Source organism: Pseudopodoces humilis, chromosome 2 (assembly GCF_049639895.1).
Source record: "Pseudopodoces humilis isolate 2021_Gansu_Grassland_sample_001 chromosome 2, ASM4963989v1, whole genome shotgun sequence".
Taxonomy (NCBI): domain Eukaryota; kingdom Metazoa; phylum Chordata; class Aves; order Passeriformes; family Paridae; genus Pseudopodoces; species Pseudopodoces humilis.
Genome location: NC_142201.1, coordinates 24254993 through 24276750, shown reverse-complemented (window position 1 = coordinate 24276750; position 21758 = coordinate 24254993). Strand labels below are relative to the sequence as shown.

At 38.6% G+C, this 21758-nt stretch overlaps 1 protein-coding gene across 1 annotated transcript in view; it reads left to right on the top strand.

Moving 5' to 3' along the window:
* Window positions 1-12324: 12324 nt before the first annotated feature.
* Window positions 12325-21758, top strand: part of ANKRD10 (ankyrin repeat domain 10) — a 37397-nt gene continuing 27963 nt past the window's right edge. The window contains exons 1-2 of the mRNA XM_005516601.2: window positions 12325-12643; window positions 18496-18648. Coding sequence (XP_005516658.1) covers window positions 12443-12643; window positions 18496-18648 — 354 coding nt within the window. The 5' untranslated portion in view covers window positions 12325-12442. The remainder of the gene's footprint in view (window positions 12644-18495; window positions 18649-21758) is intronic.

The following is a 21758-nucleotide window of genomic DNA, read 5'->3' as shown; positions in this document are numbered from 1 at the left end:
GCCAGAGGTGATGCTGGGACAAAGGGCATCACATATCTTTTGATATACCTACCTCTCAAATTGATGGCCTTAACCTAGGCTTGAGTGAGATGATTGCGAATAATTAATCACCTACATTGCTCCCTTCAAAAGGCAGCAGAAATGCTTTCAGAAGAGGCAAAAGCATGCTTCATGTCCTTTGGAAAATAGATATCACCTGGTGAGAGAGCAGGAATCCACAAGTTCAAGTTCACACATTAAAAAAAAATCAGAAACTATTTTTAAAAGTGAAAAATACTACTGCTTGATTCTGACGTACAGGTGAACAAATAATTGTTTAGGTTATGATTTATGTAACTTGAATACAAATTGTACATTGTATTAAGCTAAGAAAATACATTAATAAATGTATGAAAAAAATCGCGCAAAGATACACATAAAGAAAGCAAAGGACTATTGTTTTGTGTAACTATGTGTCACAACAGCTTGGAATTCTTTCAATACTAATTTCCTTATAGCACCAAATTTTGAGGTTATTTGAGCCAAATGGCTCTTATCCACACACAGGGCATTATTTTCTTGCCATTTCATTGAGGACAAAAACCCAAAATATTTCCCGAAAGTGTTATAGCTTGTACTTTTGGGGTTTTGTTTGGTTTGTTTGGTTTTTTTCCCAGAGTTAATATGCTTTTTGATATGAATATATTACAGATTTAGTATCAAAGATTTTTTGTGGGCGATGTATTATAGAAACTTGTAAGATTTTGTTTATATATTTCTATTTCTGTGTCCTTGATAGTCACTCAGGACTTTACATAAATTACACTTAGCCTCACAAACGATGAGGAACAATGGAGTCCCATCTGTTTTCCCAGACTATTTTCCCAATGAATATGGACCTAGATGCAGATCCACGGAAGGTTTCAAGGCGGTAACTGCTGTTTAAAGAGGGTTTCAGCTGCTACAAATGGGAGCAAGAGTCTTTGTAGGTCTGGACCAATATGTCTTAACTGGAACAACACAAGAAACCTCAAGTAGTGGATGAACCAAACCCATTCTACCAGAATGCAGGACGGTATCCAAACTGCTTGGATATTCCTCAGCTTCTCAAATGCTTGGAAGTCAAGGCAAACTCGCAAGTTTGGTCATTAATTCCTTACTGTGATTAGCAGACAATTATTCCCCAAGCAGGGACAAAATTATGTATGTTTCAAAATAAGAAAACACATTTTCTACGTGGTACTATCTGTCATTTCAAAACCTGGCATGGCTAAAGATCTTCAGCATTAACTTTTATGCCAATGTCTGATATCAGACAGCTTCTCATGTCCTGTCTGATTGCTTAAAATAACCCATTGCCATTCCTTTGGGGTTACACCACTACTTTACGTTGATACAAATAATGGCTGTGGTTTAAGCTTCCTTGTATGATGCTCCATAAAACTTGCTAGGTCTAATTTCAGAAACTATTTCAGAATGGCAACACCATGATAAAACAAGACACATCTTTTCTCCCTGAAATGTCTGTACCTGTCAGAAAGATTGGTCAATAAAAAGAATATCATCATGTTAGGATACTTTGATACAAGAATGTTGCCACTACAGCCAGCTAGACAGCATCTGATGGAATAAAAACGACTCCATGGAGGGGCTTCCAGGCTGTCATGTTGGTTTGCTCTGCCTAAAGCTCTTGCTTTCAGGCCAGAATTTACTCTTGGTACTTCCTGCTGAGAACTGTGTTATTTCAGAAAGTACTCTGATACACCCAGCAGACTGAGGAAAACGTACTGAAGTTGCACATAAGGCAAGGTCTTTGCAGTCACTTTCTACACAGCTGCACTTGATCTATAACCATCTCAGTCCAGCCAAATAGTTATGACTGGCACAGATTTATACAGTAAAAACACCAATTAAATTAATAAAACTAACAGTTCAAAGCTGTTCTGTTACTTTGGTGAGTTCAGTGAAAATTAACGTGATTCCAATCAGATCAGAACCTGGACTTAGATATTGCAGAAGAGATGGCACTGGTGAAAGGCTGGTGTCTGCAAGAACCAAGGGTGTGAAATAGGGTTGCAGCAGCATTTAGCTGATTTAAATGATGTCTAGCATCTACTGGATGTGATAAAACTACACTATACTTCTCAAGATTAAATCTATAAGTTTTATAAAAAGGAACAAATACTTGTTATAATATAATACTGAAGTAAACGACAAAAAGAGACAACACTCATCTGAAGGTGAATTCACAGGGAATATCACTGATTAACTTCCACCTGACTCTCACACTGAATATTCAGTACCATATATATGATACCTGTAAACTTTCTAGAGCACAGATAAAGCTCATTTTCCTCCACATATGTTTGAAATGTCTCTCTATGTCAAAAGTACTTTATTTTTAGCAAATCAGGAGTTTCCTATTGAAGCAAAAGATTTCAATCAAGTAAATTACACATTCATTTAATATGTCAAGGTGGAAAGGGAAGCAAGGAGACAAATAGTTTCTTTTTTAGATGAATTTCCAGATTGTGATATTACAACATTCTCTTCCAGATTATGCCATTTAATTATTTCACAAAAGAGGTTAATAATGCTTTCCTTACTGTTTTGAATAACACAATTCCTGATTGCCTACTCAGCACAATCCTAGTTAACAGAAACAAAAAAATCTGGACAAAGGTAACTGTAAGGCTGATCTCCTAAAAGCTTCCATAAACAGAGGATGGTGGTGATTTATTCCTAGGGAAAATCTTACTCCACTTCTTGTTTATTAATATGGAAGTGCTGACGTATCTATGACTACAAATTCACTTAGCAACAAGAAACTTCTGGAAGCTGAATCCATGTAATTCTAATCAACTCTGATCAGTTCTATTAAATGAGTATATCCTGATACTTTTCAACAGCTTTCATAGAGTTTAGCAATTAGAGGGAATGCAATACTTTAAAAAGTTACTCTCTTCCAAGCAGTCCATTCTTGCATTTGATCCTCTTTTAACTTCTTTACATTCCACATTTCTTAGAATGTGTGTTTATTCTCCTCTGAATATGCTACAATTGCCAAATTTCTGGATTTTATATGCCTTTTTGTAAAAAAGTTCCACAACTACATCTGTCTGGGATTTATAAATCTCTGATTTCAGTTTCAACAAAGTAAATACGTGTTTTTGAGGAAACATGAAAAATAAGTTTTTGGTTCCAGTACCACCCAAGTATGTAGAGACAGAGGTCAAGCTGTGGTTTCTGGGTAACCGGTGGTTGTCTTGAGAGATGCATCCTAACAGCTACAGAAATGAGGCAGGATAACCACTATTATTTTAATTGTTATTCTAATCCATTATCTTCCAGAATCCTGTACATTGAAAGACTTACTTTCCTATATAGCTGCAGATTATTTGTATGAAAAATAATCCCATATATATGTTGCTTCTCTTATCCCAGCACTCAGAATAATCATCACTGATACCAGCAACACTTTTGGAGGGAAGATATTTTAGTTCATTTGCTTTTAACCTATTTCCTAGGCAAAAATCCTCTCCTACATCTTTCATTCCAGGGATTGTATCTCCTTTACTAGATGCAAGATAGAGAGCAGTAATTAAAACAGAAAGTAAAGATCTATGATTACGCAAGAAAATTATTGTTGCTTGCATCAGAGCAAACACAATCTTACTGATAGATTATATCCAAATCCTACATGGCATGATACCTTTTATTTCCCTACTTATGTTCTCTACAACTGTGGTGCTTCATTCAATTAAGTAATTTTCTCAAACAGTGAGATGCCATTTGACTGTTCGATCTTATTTAGAGTGACACTGAAAATTATTTTTTCCATCTCAAGAAAAATATTATTTCTTAAGTTATCTCTTTAACTGAGGAGAAAAAGTAAAGACATCCATAAAAGATTAAAAAAATCAAGAGAAACTTAAGCATCTTATTTAACAACTTAAAAAGATTTCAATTTAAGTGTAAAGTTTTGAACTATTTCAGTAATTTTTTTAAATCATATTTTCATAAAAAAAATGTTATACTTAGCAAAGAAAACATATTCTGAAGGAGCCCACACATATTTTCAAAAAAGTAAAAAAGTAATCAGTATTCTCTGCTTGAAAATTTTATCATGTCTCATTTAAATCCAATGTTTCAAATACTTTCCAAAAATATATTTTTAACAATGCCTTTCTAATCCAGATGTAGCAAAAACTATTACTAATCCTGTCTCTCCTTTTCTCAAAGTCTACCTTCCATTTCAGCAGGAAAAAATATTAGTCTTACTTCAAACCCCAATTACAGATTTGCATTTTCCTAGAACAATCTTTTCTTCAACTCTGAGGAATAAAATAAACCTCAAGTAGCACATTCTAAAGCAAGACTTTACTTATCTTTTAGTTGTCATATGTTCACCAATTTGCCAGAAATACAGATTCCATACATTTTTTGCCTTCCAATCAATGTCAAAAAGCAATCAAATTAAATCTGTAACATTTTTCCATTTTTTTTCAGCAAGTTACGGTGATCCTTGGCCTGCATATTACATTAGTTACTAACAACTACCGTAGGCAGATGGCTACCCAAGCTGAATCATACATAACCTTATTCAAAGTTATTAGGGAAATTGAATTTGAAACATCATGTTTGAAACTCGTGTTTATATGGTTTAACTAAGGTTATTTGGTGGGGATTTTTAAAAATATAAATAGATGGATACAAGCATCAGTGAGCTAATCTACATAAAATAAATTTGCTTGTCTACTCAGGATGGTGTGGATTTATCAAACTCTAAAACTGGTAAGTGCATTGTGCATTAGCAAAGATGTGAAGAAATCTGACTGCTGTATCATCTAAATGTTGGTTCCCCAAGACAAGTTAGAAGTCCGGAAGCAAAGGGTAGGGATGCTTTGTGCCTGGAATGCATAGAGTTCCCAGCGAGCACTTTTCAATGAAGACCACATATATATGGAGAGAGAGAGAGAGATAAAAAAATAGATAAATAGATCAATATAGATATAGATACAGATATAGATACAGATACAGATATAGATATTGATATATCACTTAGCATCACAAACAGTTCCTCTAAGAGTTGTATTTCAGAGGATATGCTGTTGATTGTAGTTTAAAGCAAAATTTAGAGTGCAGATTACAGTCTGAAAAGAGCTCAGAGGACTAGCAAATACTGGGATGAACTGACTAGCAATGAAATGCAGACTGAACACATCTAGTTTAATCCTGTATGAATAGACAGATGTGCTATTTAATTCTGAAGATTTGTTAGAACTGGGATCTGACAAAAAGAAATTCTCTGAGTAAAGACATTTGTAAGGTCAAGTGTTACCTGGAAGGTTACCTTTCTGAAAAACAGAAGAAAAATCATCACAGAGGTGTAGAAACATGTACTTCAGCTTTTCAAGGCAATCTTACAGCAACATTTTATTTGAAAAGGAGACAACCACAAGATGGCTCCTTTCATATGATGCAAGCTGAAATAGAAACCATTTCTGAATACACAGGCTGTGTAGTTTTTTCCAGTCCCTTCCCTGAACAACTGAAACACCAGGCACCAATCTCCAAAGAAAATGTGGTGCCACAATTGCTTTGTTAAATCATGGTTTGGGGAGGAGCATGCTCCTTTTGAGAAGTACGAACTAAACCCCTCAAATACAAGCATCTAATCTCACTGTACGGTGTGCAGCTTTTAAGAACACTTGCTAGGCTCAGAGACAGATGTTTCATACTCTTCACCTTCCTCTGGATTTTTGTTTCCATTCTTTGTAAGTGGAAATGGCATTTTCATCTTTATTAAATACTTACCTACTGAATCCAAGTAATCAGCAAGTGAGATTTATATTCACCCTAAATGCCAACTTCTCTTTTTTTTGCCTTTATTTTTATTTTTATAGTCAGGACACAATTTGAAGATGAGGACATTGAAGAACCTTCTAGTTACTATGGTTCAGGCTCAATATAAATGGAAATGGTTTGGTATTGATTTCTTACAGTACTGTTTTTAACCACAATACTGGTATTTTGAAACTCAAGAAATGTTAATTTACAGTTAAAACTGGTAAGGAATGTGGGAAAAAGAAAGGTAGTTTGTCAAAAAGCCAAGAACTATAATTAACTCCCTTATCTTTTAGGGACTAGACCTCTCAGCTGAGCACAGCCTTGATGATTCACATGTATGAAGAAGAGTTGCACAGAGGAAGAATTGACAAAGCCTTCTGATGAAAAAGGTCACTCTTCCCAGGCTCATAAAAGATGGCAGCTTTACAACTGTAATGCAACAAATCTGTTTTTATTTATTACCCATGAAATCGCATCGTTTCCTAAGCAGCAAAGTTTTAAAAAAGGGCTTCTTTATGCATGAGTAAATATTTTCCCAATGAACTCTTGGTTTGTCTTGCAACCCAACCCTAGTTTATTTAACATTGAGATTGCTTTCTCCAGGGAAGGCAGTCAAAAATGGGGGATGGGAAAAGGAGAAGCTGGCTCTGTCTACAGGGCACAGCTGCTCTTTGCTACTAGCCTCCAACAGAGTAATACATCAGTAATTATTTGAAAGTCAGACAGATTCCCTGCTTTTCTTGCCAGACAAAACTCTGAGAACTGAGGAGGGGAAAGGAGGATAAAGGACTTTCAGTTTACTGTTTTTCCACTCATGACTTTTTTTTCCATGTTAGCAGCTACTGCTCCTATTAATTTTCTGATCTTTGTACCTCCAGAGGCCTCACATACTACGCACACTCAGTTTTAGCATTTGAGCACCAATGTTTTTAAGTTTATGAAATTAGCTTTTATGTTCCAGCTCTTTTACCCAACAACTTTGATCTGAAAAAAAAAATATATATAAAAAATGCTGATTTCTGATTTTGTTTTAGGAGTGATTTAAATAGAACACTTGGTCTTTGCTGAAGAAAAGAAGACAGCCAAAAATCTAGATAAGAACAACATACTTCAAGTAGTGCACCACTCATCTGTGGTTTAATTTAACCAAAAAAAATAGGAAGAAAATCTAATCTTTGAACTACTCCCTGAAAATTATGAGTCAGCCTCTATTTACACTAGAAAAATGATGTAAAGTTCCCACCATTGCTAAAAAAAATCATGGCATCTAAAGAAATGTCACATTTTCATCACAGTTCACTGAGAGTTTTAGGGGGAAAAAAAGAAAAAAGAAAAGGGAAAAGAAAGAAAAAAGAGAGATGAATAACATCTGAATAAGTTTGTCCTTTTGGAAAATCACCCTCAAAGATAGAAAAACAAAATGAAACACAAGTAGCTACCAAAATGACCCACAGACTCAGAACTAGATTCAGGCATAATGTAGGATAAAAACAGTGACTCTGTGACAACCTCCTCCCAAGACAAGAGGTTTTATGGGACTCAAAATTTGACAGGACCAGACAAAATTTGAGGAACTCCTTATGTGACTGGGCACATCAATTCAAATGGCATTTGTGGAGAAGTGTTAGCCTAAGAAGCTTTCAGACTCTCAAGATATCTATCAGCTCTGTGCTGGCACAGCAGAGAACTTGTGTCAACTGATCCTGCTCTGCAGCAGCACCTGGCAACAGGGACAAATACTCTTGGGCATCTCAAATGGCATTAGAAATGCATGTCTGGGCAACTAAATAAAGCCCTAAGTGTTAACCAGTGCAAACTTGCTACAGCAAGAATGGAGAAATTTGAATTAATTTTGCATTTGATTAAATTCTAGAGTACTTTTTACAAACAAACAAACAAACAACCCAACAAACCCCAACAACAAAACCCTGACTGAGGTCAAGTTAATAATAACTTGAACCCAGTACAAGTTATTATTAAATGCTCCACATTCAACGTGTCTGAAAAGAAAAACAGGCAAATATATGTATCAGAGTGGCTCAGAGAAGACAACTGCAGCTAAGTAACACAGCAAGTCCTTTTTCACAAACCACACATTTAAAATAACATCTTTATTTTTAAAATATATACTTGTTAGACTAGTGAATATTCAAGAAGTCTTCATTTATAGACCATTTTATTTCTATGTCATTAGCCAAAAGAGAACATAAAAGCAAACTTAGCTAAAATAGAGCTAATCTCTTCTTCCACTCCACTTTGCCTATAAGCTCTTCTGTGTCTTTTGCTGTTTGAAATTTAATTCTGTAAAACGCCCCAACAAAACAAGAAGTCTACTTCCTTGATCTGACAGAAACAGAAACAAAGCTTCTCACTTCCCTTAAAAGACCAAGAATAGAACTGAGGATGAAATTAATGCAAATAAGACTGCAAATAACTAGGTTTTTTTCAAATATACAAAAATGTGTTCTACTAAGTTTAGTAGGAGAACTCTCTGAGTAATTTTAAAAATCAAGAATGTATTTTTTAATAAATAATACTGTAAGCATTTACAATACTATTTACTGCATTCCAATAAAGACTTCAATTAAAAAAACAAACATATTAAATGCCAAAATGTCTTTATACAAAACAGAAAATGCAAAGAACCTGAAATGTTACATATTACAGTGCCCCTTTTATCATAAAAGTTTGTAAATTACAGTTTAAGCCATGACTGTCAACTTGAATTATGCCATGTGCAAACAGACCATAATAGCAGGTCAGGGAAACCAAATCTATCATTTAGAAAGAAGTTAGAATCACAAAACAGATTTATATTTTATGTACCTGAACTTTTGCACAGCAAGACTGAAATCTCTTTAAGATGTGTCTTGTTCTTATACAGAATCTAGCCACAATGACAGAGAAGTACAAAAGAATAAAATACAATGTAATTGAAAAGAAATATTAAAACCCCCAGAATTTCCATGACCTCAGTTTCATAAGATATGATAGTAGTTAAAGACTTTATTTCTATTAAATTTAATTAACTTATAAAGTCCATTGCCAAAATATTTTAAGGGAGTTGAAGGAAATGCAGAATATCAAAACATACACAATTTTACATTTATCTGAATAATGATTCACACTTCAAAATATAGAGATACAAATGTGATTTCACAAGTCATATGCCAACTACAGACTGATTAAGGAATCAGTCTCATATAGAGAGCACTGTGCTGTGCTATTTTGGAACTTTTGGTGTAGATCACTAGCATGGAAATAAAAAAGATTGACCTCATAACAAAGAATTTAGTCACGAATCAAGATATACCAGAGTTCATTTCCACATGCCGAATTCCTGCACAGCATTGTTAAAGGCTCTTCCCCTCTCTGCATTCTCCTTCCCCTTTCTAAAAGAAATACAGTGGTAGTTGTCCACCTTGTAGGAATTACTAGCAGGTAAATGAAGTCATAGCCCCTAAGGAAACTAGATAGACCCCCTCTCTTTGTCTGGTGTGGCAGTTTCTATATCCCTGTATGAGATAAAAAACACATGCAAATCTTGAATATTAATCTTCTCAAGGTCAGGAATTTTTAAGTTTTGTTCCTCTTCACTATAACCCACATTCTTTACATTTATTGCTTTTAATGATAGTTATAAACAATATGTGAACAACTATATCAGTACTTATACACTACGCTATAAAAAGCATTGAGCTTTTTTTAACCTGGGAAACCGTGTTCTTTAATATCAAATATTTTGGTAAGGTCCATTTTTATTACATAAGCTGGGGTATGGGTAGGGGGTTTTTGTTTTGGTTTGGCTTTTTCCTTGTTTTTTTTTTTTTGGTTTTCAGTGGTTTGCTTTGGTTTGTTTTGGTTTTGTTTATTTTTTTTCTTTCTTTCTTTCTTTCTTTCAGTTGCTCCATCATACAGGATCTGTATTATTTAATGCCCAAACAAGGCATGCAGATATACAGTGTTAGCATCTGCCTAGCTGTACATGGGAAAAAAATCCCTAGAACCCTGGATCAGAAATGCATATAGGATGATGAACTTTCAGAGCTTTTGAAAACAAAGGCCAGTTCCAACATAAAATGGACGTTTTTTTAAGGCAAAGGATAAGGGACTGAACTGAAAGCTGCTGCAGCTGAAAGTACTCCCTCCCCTGGCCAAAGCATTTAGCTTTCCCGTGCTTCAGCATCACCATCTATAAAAGGGCTGAATTGAAATCCAACATCCTTTGCACATTATTCTAAGATCTACAGCTTGGCAGCATTCTAGAAGCTGAAGCAATATTTTATTTTGGTGAATAGATAATAACATATAGAGGATACAAATATTAGCTGCAGTAATGCCTCATGTTGAAATGCCTTGTCTGTATATTCATATCACAGTGTTGTTTTTTACCTCAAAGCACTTTGATTAATTGAGCTTACCACCACTCAGGATCTTATTATTCCCATTTTGCAGATTAAAAAAGTTAAAAAAGCCTTTACAGTTTAAATAAAAAGGCTAAGGTTAAAACAAAAGTTTCTGAAAGCAAGATTTCCATCTTCATATTCTGACTTGATACAGCTATAAAAATATAGCCACATTTCAATTATTTTTATGAATTTAGAGTTAAATATCTTGATGCCAGACTTGCACTTCAAGTCCTAAATACAGAAAGCTGTATGTTATTACTTGACTGTACAGATCAAAACAAAACTTTGAGAACACAAAAAAAAGGTGTTTCATTTTGCTATGATTTTTACAGTGTAAATCCTCAGTTTCTAGCTCAGGCCATCCCTGTGATATTTTAAGGAAAATCTTAAGCCAAATCTCAAGCCAGATCTCCAGATTGGTGTTATAACAGCTTTCTGTAAAGGACCTTCTCTACATGAGAGCAGTACAATCCAACCAAACACCCACTCTATCAGTGCCTTTCCACAATGAATGAATTCCTTAATCACCTTTTTGAAGGCTGAAAAATATCCCCATATGCTCACTGTTCGATTCCTTTTCTAAGATTTTACGTATGTACAAGAAGAGTACTTGCCATGGGATGCATATGTGAGAGGGGCATTTCATGCTGGGCTATAGGCCAAGGTGCAGTTCTTTCTGTGTGCAAGTGTTTTTCTTTATGCTGGAACCTTATCACTGAGCACTGGATACTGTACAAACATAGCTTCATATATGCCAAAATACAAAGAAGCTGAATAAATGTGAGGAATGCCTATGGAATCACAATTTCTGAGAAGTCAGAAGTCCTGTATTAAGAAAAAGATATTTCACAGTATCTTAATGATCAATTTAGCCTGAAGTTAAAGAAACACTTTTTTAATGCCTGGGTCTCTTGACACTTTTAACAGAAATTTATTTGTACCTTCTTTGCCTCAGAATATAACTCCTGGTTTGCATTGCTTAAAAACGTATACTGAAAAAGGAACACTCTGTGATGCCCAGAGAAGTCGTGGATGCCCCTGGAAGTATTCAATGTCGGGTTGGATGGAGATCTGAGCAACCTGGTCTAGTGGAAGGTGTCCCTGCCCATGACAGGGGGTTTGGACTGTCCCTTCCAACCAAAACCATTCTATGCTTCTGTGATTCCATGATTTTCATGGACAGGTGGGTGTTCTTAAATTTAAACAATCGTACTCTTCATTATCATCAATTAAATTTTAACGGTGTCAGAAAAAGTCGTTCACAATTAGGAAGAAAACAATTAGGAGCAATCAACAGAAGTTCCTTAAAAATTCTGCGGAGCCATTTACTCAAGTACTGGTTTCTGGCTGCAATTTAAAATCTGGCATTGTCATTTTAAACAGACACTGACGGGGTTACCCTGTGGTTTGCAATCCACTGAGCAGCACAAACCCATAGTGACCTCCGAGTGCTGAAGCTGGCTTGACAGCACATCCGCGGTGCACGGGAACAAACACCACGGCAGCCGGTGCCCCGCGGCTCAGCCCTGCCGCCGGCACCTTTTCCGTGCGGACACACGGGCCGGCGCTGTCACCCGCGGCGCCGGGGCAGCTCAAAGCGCTCCCGCCCTGCCCCGGCCAACGCGGCCACACCGGCCCGAGGCGGCGGCAGCGAGAGCGGCTCTGCCGCCCCGGACAATGGAAAATCCGGGCGCGGGGCCAGAAGAGGGAGAGAGGAGAGCGGAATGGAGGAAGGGGAGAGAGGGCGGGGAGGGAGAGAAGGATCGAGGGGGGAGGAGGGAGAAAGATGGAGAGGGAAAGAGAAGGAGAAAGAGGGAGAGAATGAAAGGGTGAGGGAAGGGAAGGGAGTGGGGAGAGAGCGAGGAGAAGGAAAGGGAGGGCGGGAGACAGGAAAGGCGGAGTAGATGGTGAGAGGGAAGGAGGGACAGGCGAAGCCGGAGGGGGAGGAGGAAGGAGCACGGACGGGAGGGAAGGCTGGCCGTGCGCTCCCCGCCCCGCTCTGGGCTCCCTGAGGGCCTCGAGGCCACGCCCCTCTGGGGCGGAGCGTCGCGCGGCCACGCCCCGCTCCCTTTGTGCCGGGGCCGCGCGGGCCAGCCGCAGTCGCCGCCGCTTCCCGCCAGGGCAGCGCGCGCCCGCCCGCTCCTTTTCCCCTCTTCTCCCTCCCCCATTCCTTCCCATTCCCTCTCACGGCTGTCCCGCTCGCCATGTCGCTGGGAGCCGTTCCCGACGCGGGCTTCTCCAGCGAGGAGCTGCTGACCCTGCGCTTCCCCCTGCACCGCGCCTGCCGCGATGGGGACCTGCCCGCCCTGTGCGCGCTGCTCCAGAGCTCGCCCCGCTCCGACCTGGCGGCCGAGGATTCCTTCTATGGCTGGACGCCCATCCACTGGGCCGCGCACTTCGGCAAGGTGGGGCCTGGCCGGGCTCAGCCGGCGGCGGGAGCGGGGGTGGGAACGAGAAGGAGAAGGGGAAGGAGGGCGCGATTCCCGCTCGCGCGCAACGCGGCGCCATCTTTGCCCCTAGCGCGCGCTGTGCCGAGAGGCGCCGCCGCCCCCTCCCTTTCCTCACCGCCTCCTGCCGCTCCTCAGGGAATCGGGCGGGACGGGAGCGGACAGCCGTGCTGCTTGGCTCCGTTCCGGTCCCCGCGGTCAGCGAGGCGTGGGTGGCTCAGGTCACGGGGCTGGCGGCACCTGCCGTTTCGGCATCACTCATCCCACCCCCACTGCCGGCGGCAGCCGCCCGTCTCTCTCCCCGCTGCTTCCCCCGGCGACGGCGGCGGCTCCGCACTTCGCGCTCGGGCTGCCAAACGGCGCCCGGGCCACCGGCACAGGAGCGAATGACGAGGAGCGGCCGATCCCCTCCGGACATCCCCGGTCGGGGCCATTGCGGGCTGGAGGCACCGCCGCGGCGCGACCCCTTCCCCGCCCTCGGCTGATCCTCCTTCCCTGCCGGCCCTCCCTCGCTGGGCGCTTTGTCTGCGCGCTCTGGCGCGATCCGTGCAGTCCTCAGGCTCCGCACCTGGAGACCGATGTGTTGTGGTGCCCGTGTTATGACAACCGGTTCGTTAGGAGTTGGGGCAGAAGGTGTTTGTTGTGCCTGTAAGGCGCTCCTCTTTTGCCTTCAGTAGGAAAAATAGATTACGGTTCATACGTATGGAATTTTCTGCATTGGCGTTGTTGCATTGTAGAAAAGACCGAAACATAGGAAGTAGCCACGCTAACTTCACGTCTTAGAATGAGTGGTATTTTAATTTCTTGATTTTTATATATGCGTTTCCTGTTTCTGAAGCGGTATCTCAGACTATGCAGGATTCCAGCCTAGAAGGTTGGGATCTGGTTTTTTTCCTCATTGATTTGTTTGACTACAGAATTCAAGGGGCTTTTGTTCTTGTTCTCCCTCCCATTTCCCATATATTTCTATTTGCTTATTGGTTGTGTGCCAGAGGAGGAAGATTGATGTACTTAGGCAGTTGTCATGGTTTATAAAAGGACATTAGGAGATGTTTTCTATACGTTGTGTGATCTTATCTGCAGTTGCTTCTTTGAGAAGCTTTTAGAAGCAGCTTTAGCTAAGTAGTCTTCCAGTCTTAAAATAAAGCAAAACAAAATAACCCTAAACCCACAAAATCCCAAATGTAGAATGGTCTTTTATCTGTTCAGAAAGAAGCTAATAATCTGCCCTCCGAAAAAAGTGGAGTGCCTTTATCTTCCTTGTGAAGTATGCCCGCAGAAAATATTAAGGTACTAATTGGCCTTACACTCTTCTGTTTCTTTTCTCTGTCTTGTAAGAATTTCTTTTCGGTATGAGCTTCTGGCAGTCTTGCTTTTGCGAGGTAGTGGTTATTTGATATAGATTTTGGATAGTGTATGTGTTGTTTTGTTTTTTTCCTGTAGGCATCTTCCGCTTTCTGCTAACTATCCGAGGCTGAGTGAGCTTTTGTGTACGTTCCAGTTTCTGTTGAAGAGATTCTTGCAGAAATAGCAAACAAAGGGAACGAGTCAGCCTGCAACATGTTGTGTGCTTGTATTTGCCATATTCATTTTTAGTTATGGGCAAAATTTAAAGGGGAGTGGTGTTACATAGGGGGGAGGGGAATCTGACAGATGAAATGAGACTTGAAAAGGCGACAAAGGTTATAAATTGGTTTTATAGGATTTCGCTTATATGTTTTTTTCCTGAAAGCCTAAAAGATCTTAAAGATCGAGGCAGCAATTTGTGGAAGTTATCTAAATACTTTATGGTCTAGTTAAGTTGTGTTCCTTTCTCAGAGCCAAAGACTGCACAACACTTCGAAAAAGTTACAAAAGTGTAATTGGATCCCAAACCCGATTGGCTTTGTGTTTGTGTGGCATAGTTACACTTGTAGCTTTCACCAGTTAACAGTGTTGCCAGCAGTGACACAAGAGCTGCTCAGATGCGTGTCTTACATTCATATTTGTGTCTTTTATGTTTCCTAAATTCCTATTCATCAAAAATAAACATTTGAAAACCAGAAGAATTTTCCATTTCGTTTTGAAGTATTCATTAACACTGAACAGGTCTCTTTCTCTTCACTGCTTTGTTTTTCTAGATTTTGTGTGATTTTCACTTGTTTAGTTTTTTGTTTGGGTTTTTTTTTCCTGGAAGAAATAATGTGATGGCAGAGCTTCATGTCTGTCTGATATAGGGCCAGTTAGTAACATGGTCCACCAAGACATGTATTGCTTTCACTGTAGCTCTGTAGGAGGCTGAAAAGACAAAAATGATTCATTTTTTTTCTGGAACTACTTGTAAGCAATGAAATCTAAGCCAGTTCATACATGTACACATGTGCATGCGTGCACATACAGCAGGAGTCCAGGTTTGGTGAGCTTCAAAGAGTTTTTTCCTCTGCCTGTAGCTCAGGTTGAACATGGAAGATGGCTCTCCCTGCATCACAGGGCAGTGCAGAATAATTTTACGGTAAAGCTGTATTAAAACTATGTTCTTGCCTGTAGTTGTAGATATGCCTCAGGAAGGAAGTAGCAGCAGTGGTCAAGATGGTTATAAATGAATATGTGAAAGAGGAAAGGTGGCTTATGGGGGAGGAAACACTGGTGTAACACCAGTACCAGTAAAAATGGGGTCTCTTACAACTAAAAGTGAAAACACAAAATTCTTGAATAACTTGCTCTAAAACATACTTCTTTCTACAGCTTGCAGGTGATACTTAAAATACCAGCAGAGTCAATTGGAGGTGATGGATATTGCAGCTTGTGTTTCTAGTTGTAATAGCTAGGCATTTAATGACAACACGGACTTCCTTTTAGAGATAGTAGCAGATTTACTTGCTGTGTTGAGTGCCTGTGGTGGAGTTTACATTTTCAGGGCATTCCGTGTCTGCAGAAAAGTGCTTGTCTCTTGAGATGAATTAACTCCTATTAGAGTTTCTGCATTTTAATTGGAGTTAATTATATAGTGCCCTAAATTACACCCCATTACATCTATTCCATAGATTTCTGTGAAGGTGGGTCAGAATGTAAAAATACTAACAGTCTAGAAAACCTATCAGAGAGGTAGAAAATACAGGGCTTGCATAAAAAAAAAAATATTTTGGTCTTAATTTTAATTCACTTGGTCTTGAACTAACCTTAATTTTCTTTTTAGTCACTTGAATTTTTATTTTCTCTGACCACATCTATCTGGTGTGCTCTTCTCCTGCTTTTGTTTTTTGTCATTTGTCTGCTTACATTATAGGAAGCAAAATAGTAGTAAACATGTTCTGTTTCTTTTGGAACAAAAGTAGGAGAGATAAAAATGCCTGTCTTTTCTTGCTTGGTGTTTTGCCAGTGTTGTGGCTCATGTGGAGGCCTGTCTTTCTTCACTAAATCTGTTTAACCTCTGCTTTAGGTTGGAAAATATCCACTGTATTAAATTTAGGTTATTTAATGAAAGTGGACTTGTGTGTCCTGATCTCAGGCATAAATGATCAAGGGAGGTGCTTTTGTCATGTTGACTTTTCCTGTTCATGGATGTAATGCATCTCATCTTTCCATAATGTTGGAAGAAGCAATTTTTTTGACAGCCATGATACAGAAGATGTGTACTCAAGCTTTTAGTGGGGTGAAATGTTGTATTCCTTGTTGAAGCCCTATGACTCTAAAGTCAGAGTATGCAAAAAAAAAATAATCAAAAAAACCCCCAATGTTTAAAAAATCAAGTTGCAAGGATAATAATGGTGTGTGGCCATCTTAGATTTAAGCAGTGCAGGACAGTGCTGGTGAATCAGTTTCAGTGTTTTTTCCTTTTCAGTTGATGGGCTGTAATGCATGTGTAATTAAGGAATTCTTTCAGCCTGGTGCCTGTGCAGGAAGTATTATTCTTTCCTGAAGTTGTAATGGTTCTCTGGAAGTGTTTTCAAGTTAACTCTATTAATAAGGTCTATTGTTCTAAAAACTGGCTGAAATATATCTTTGCCTTCAGTTACCACAGATGAACCTCTTGGTGTAGCTGGAGGGGTGTTTTCCATCACATGACTTGTTAATAATTGCAGTGTTACAATTTAATTAATAATTAGTAAGGATTAGCAGCAGTATTACAGGTGCTAACATGTGACCATGAAGAAAAGTCTAATATTGGCAAATACAAAATGTAGTTCAGTAGTCTAGTGTTGGAGTTAGAAATTTTCTTACACTAGTTTTTTGATGTGATTTTTTTTTTCCAACAGAAGTGCATGTTTTCTTTTGAAAAGGTACTTTGGCAATGTTGATGTTTGTGGAGCAAGATTCATTTATATCCAATATTCCAGTTATCCTCACTTTTACCTCATGCAGTTAGTGAGTTCATGGTACAACTGTGTCCAGCCTTAACTCCACTGCAGTCCAAAAAAATTATTTCTGTATAAGGATAGGGTTCATACGTGTTTGTTTGAATTACATGAGGGAAGGAAACAAAGTTCACAACACATTTGCAATACTAATATAAAATACTTCATGACAGTGGTTGTTGGTACTTCTATCTCATATATGTGTGTAATTCAGCAAGATCAGGATTTACAGGTTAAGAGAGGGAGAGAAAGGCTGACGTGCAGCAACAGAGAAGAATGTTATAACCCTGATGTTGATGCTTCTGAGTCAAGCTGCCAGCCCACATTCAGATGATTTTTAATTGTTCCTTTATGGACAGACTATTCCACATCTGTGGTGTGGCTGATGTTTTCTCTAACTGTGATACACTGAGCCACCCACAGATTTGTTTTATATGAACCAATGCCTGAGCCAGTGTAAGGGTCTTTGTTTTACTATTGTATTTTGTGTGCAGTAGTATTTGTTTTCTACCCACAGTAAATGGATGCCTAGACTAAACTGTTTATTTCAGCATAGTGAGTTCCTTTTCCTATCAACAAGACAATGTAACTGTGTGACAGGAAAGGAGTGTTGTTTTGACTATTTTTGAAAGTTGAGGTCATAGTAGTCATGGTTTGCCTAGTTTCTACAAATAAGAACTTATGAACCTTTAAAAATAGTATCTGGTTATCTGACACTTCTCGTTAGTATGTTAAGAAAAAAGGGTAGAATTTTAGTTTGGCAAAATACTGCAGTTTTTTGAAAGTGGTGCCACAAACATGCAGCCTGTTTTGTTTTTAACAGTTTCTTATCTGAAATAACAAAATGGTGGAATTAATTTATTATTTTTATAGATTTAGCATATTATATATATTCTTAAGTATTAGTTTTCTTGACTGATCTTTTGTCACTCCAGAGATACATTAAATAAAAGAAAAATCTTTTGTTTTTCTGATACAGCTTTCTATAAATTCTCCTGAGAGTATGATTCCAAGCAACTATGTATCTCCTAACAACACTTTTGTTTTGGCAAATGTTATCTTAAAATATCTGGTTAGTATCATGTTTGCTGGATCAGAACTTGCCCCCCTTTTTTTTTTTCCTTCCCCTTTTTCTTTCCTTCCTTTCCACCCTCTTAACAAAAGTTAATTGAATATCTCTTGTAGTTAGGATTAAAGTGTTTATGATTTTTTTTCCCCTTTTTCTGAAATTAAAGGTGAAACTCAATTTTGGAGATGAGAATTAAATACTTCTCAGGTATGGTCTATGAGCAAATGAGGAAGGAGTGAAGGAAGAGGGAGGGAATCCTAAATTTCATATTCTGTCTTGTTTTTCATTCATGTAGTCTTACTAGTAAGTTTAGTTCTTCTAGGTTTTATATATTTATTTAGAACATGCTAATGTCATAGCACATCTGTGTAACGTTTTTGGTTTTATTTTCCCTCATGTCTTTAAAGCTGGAGTGCCTAATGCAGTTAGTAAGAGCTGGAGCTTCTGTAAATGCCAGTACAACACGTTTTGCTCAAACACCAGCCCACATTGCTGCTTTTGGAGGACATCCACAGTGCCTGAATTGGTTGATTCAAGTGGGGGCCAACATAAACAAACAGGTATGGGTTAATGTGTATTTCACGTATGCATAGTTTTGCAAGGAGTGTCTTGATCCCTTTTAATGACATGTATGATCCTTACATTTACATGCAGATACTTCATTTTTGACATCAGTTGAAGTCACATGACTTGATCAGTTATAGACATTTTACATTACAGTAGAGCTAGGATGAATAAATGTCCTTTAAGCCTATAGGGGTTTGGAGGATATTTGTTTTAGGAATTGACATCTTGCTGCTTCTTGAACAAAATGGTAATGTTGCCTTGGTATTGGCAGCATTAGCAAATACTTTGATATTGTAGTGCTGCTGTAGGGACAAGAAAAAGACTAGTGAGGAACATAATACTAAATATGCTAAGAATTAAAAAAATTGCCATTAGCTACAGAACCATGAGACCTTTGTGGTGCATCATGATTTACTCATGCATCTAACTACTAGTAAGGGCTGCATTGATTTATTTTAAGGTGCATATGGTTTTATGTTGTTTTTCTTTGAGATTATTTCTAGACCTTTTCTAGTAGCTTTCTGAAAATAGATCAGAAGCATACTTGCTAAGAAAGAATTAATGGGTGATTTTAAAGATTTCTTTTGCTTTTTTTTTTTTACTATAATTTTCATTAGTTTTACTTGAGTATGTAATTTATTTGGTAGCAGATAGTGCATTAATATAGCAATATTCCTGAAAGGACTGTTGTACTCTGGTACAGTAACAGAATCAATGCTTAAAAACTATCATGTTTTTTAAGAAAATGTTTGAAGTACTGAATGAATCTGTTATGTATGCTGGACATACATAAAATCCTTTTTAATGTTAATCAAAAATATTTTTAATACTATTCTGTGAGAGTAATTAATACTACAGCATATGCTGTTGTTAAAAGCTGTGGTATAGCACAGCATCCATAAAATGTCTGGCTTGTTAAATCTTGCATCGTACTTTTAAAATATTTAAGGGCCAGACTGCGTTTTATATGCAGTAGAGTTAAGCTAAGTCTGCTGAAGAACTAAAACATTTGCATTTCTAGAGTTTGGTTCTTTTTTTTTTTAAAGCTATGCAAAAATAAGAAATGGGGAAGTTTGTGTTGAGTTTTCAGAAAAGAAGTCTGGTGCATTGAGAACAGCTGTGAGACACCAGGAGAATTGTAGAAAAATGAAGGTGGCTGGATGCAGAGGCTATAGATCGCATCTTCTCCTTGATACCTGACAAAAGTAACTTATGCAATAAGTTATTGCTGCATAGTGGTAGAATCTTCAGAAGAGAAAATACAAGAACTATAAATGCATCTGGAGACCAGGTAAGAATGTAAAGAAACTGTGATTAGAGAGGAAACATGGCATGCACAGAATAAAGATATGCAAATAACTGCTAAATGAGAAGAGAAGAATGAATGAAAGTGAATGAATGAGAAGAATGAAAGTTTCCAGCTATGAGGATAAAGAGAAGAACTGACCAGTGAGGTTGGAGTTGAAGAACAAGCTCTTGATGTCCTGGAACATGATGAGGGGAAAAAAAAAATCACATGTAGTGAGTGAGGTTGTAGCAAAGAAGAAAGTAGCAGCTAGCTCCCAGAAGAAGAGGAGAAGAGTGTGGAGAGATCTCTCCATGGGCTGAGGGCAAGATGCAGATGACTATAAAAGGAAGCAGAAGGTAGTATAATATGCAGTTAAAAATGGGCAGGAGACTCATTCCAGCTTAAAGAAGTTACTAAGGCAAGCCAGTGACTCAGGAGATCTGTATGTTGATGGCTTGTCACCAGAGCCAATGGTCCTCCACAGTGTTAGGTTTTCAGATAGTGATGTATATCCTATAGACAGTATCCTATAGACTTTTGCAGCAGATGTAGGCAATGGCAGACCACAGACACAATAGAGCTGGCACTGTGGGTGCCTTGTATGTTGCTAATGGTAGGCTCAAGTTACACTTGAATGTAGTAACTTTTTTTCCCCCCACAAAATACTCGTTGAACATATGACCAGAGGTCAGTGATAAAATAAGATACCTCTGGTTAATTAAAATGGTAGTAGAAACAAAAAAGTCTCTTAAGTTCATAGGATGCAGTCACGCACACTGGTCAGTCACCCTGTTTTCACATGCACGAGCACTGGAAGCTAGGCAGCGTGCCTTGGTGATAACTAAAGCAGAAAACTCATCCCACAGATAGTTGGAATGTTTCCTACATGACTATGTAAAGCACAGTGCATGCTTTGCTATCCCCAGTTCCCTCAGCTATTTATTGAATTGCAGTCCAATTCTACTAGTCTTGTCTGATTTGAACTCCTTAAATGATCTTGGTTCCTTATTTAATTTGCAAGCACTTTTAGGTGATCATCTAGGGCTTCCACCCACACTTGGGAGCTTTTGGAGCACTATTTCCTGATTTGTATTTTGTTTATTCCTTCCAGCTCGCTGACTGATGCTGTACTCCAAACAGACATAGTCACTGGCTAATGCTTGTGTGAGGACAAGTGTTCCATGGACACTGGATACAAAACACATGCTGAGAAAGATCTGGGAATGCTTGATATTTAAACTAGTAAACTTTTCCTTCCAAACTGACTTCTGGTCATTGGCTACAGACTAACTTCTGGAAAAAGAAAAGGATAGCTTCTGAAAAGGAATCCACCTGAGCCTCTCAGTTTTACCGTAAACCTCCGGTACTCAGTAGAATTTGCATGCATGCTTTCTCATATCTGCCCTGAGGTATGGTATTGTAGCTCATGCTGCCTACCCTGAAGTTTAGGAAAACTTAAAAATGTCTTATCTTGTTGCTGGTGACAGTTGCCCAGAACACTTCTCAGGCAGCAGCAATGAAGGACAAATGCTGAAAACTGCTTGTCCCAACTGTACTTTGCTCCCTAAATAAATTCTGTGAGTATATCCTGTGATGCCCAGCCCTCTTACATAACTGTATGTGCTGGCTAGAGTCACATCTGTCTCATCAGTGGGCAGTTCTTTCCCCCCAGGATCACCACATAAAATGCACAGGAGGAAAGCCGAAGTGCCAAGCAATGGTCTGTCTGAATCAGCAGTAGATTCAAGAGAATGTTCTATCTACACTGTTTCTGATTATTTTTTTTTTTTTTCCCTCAGCGGGTTGTGCCTGCTA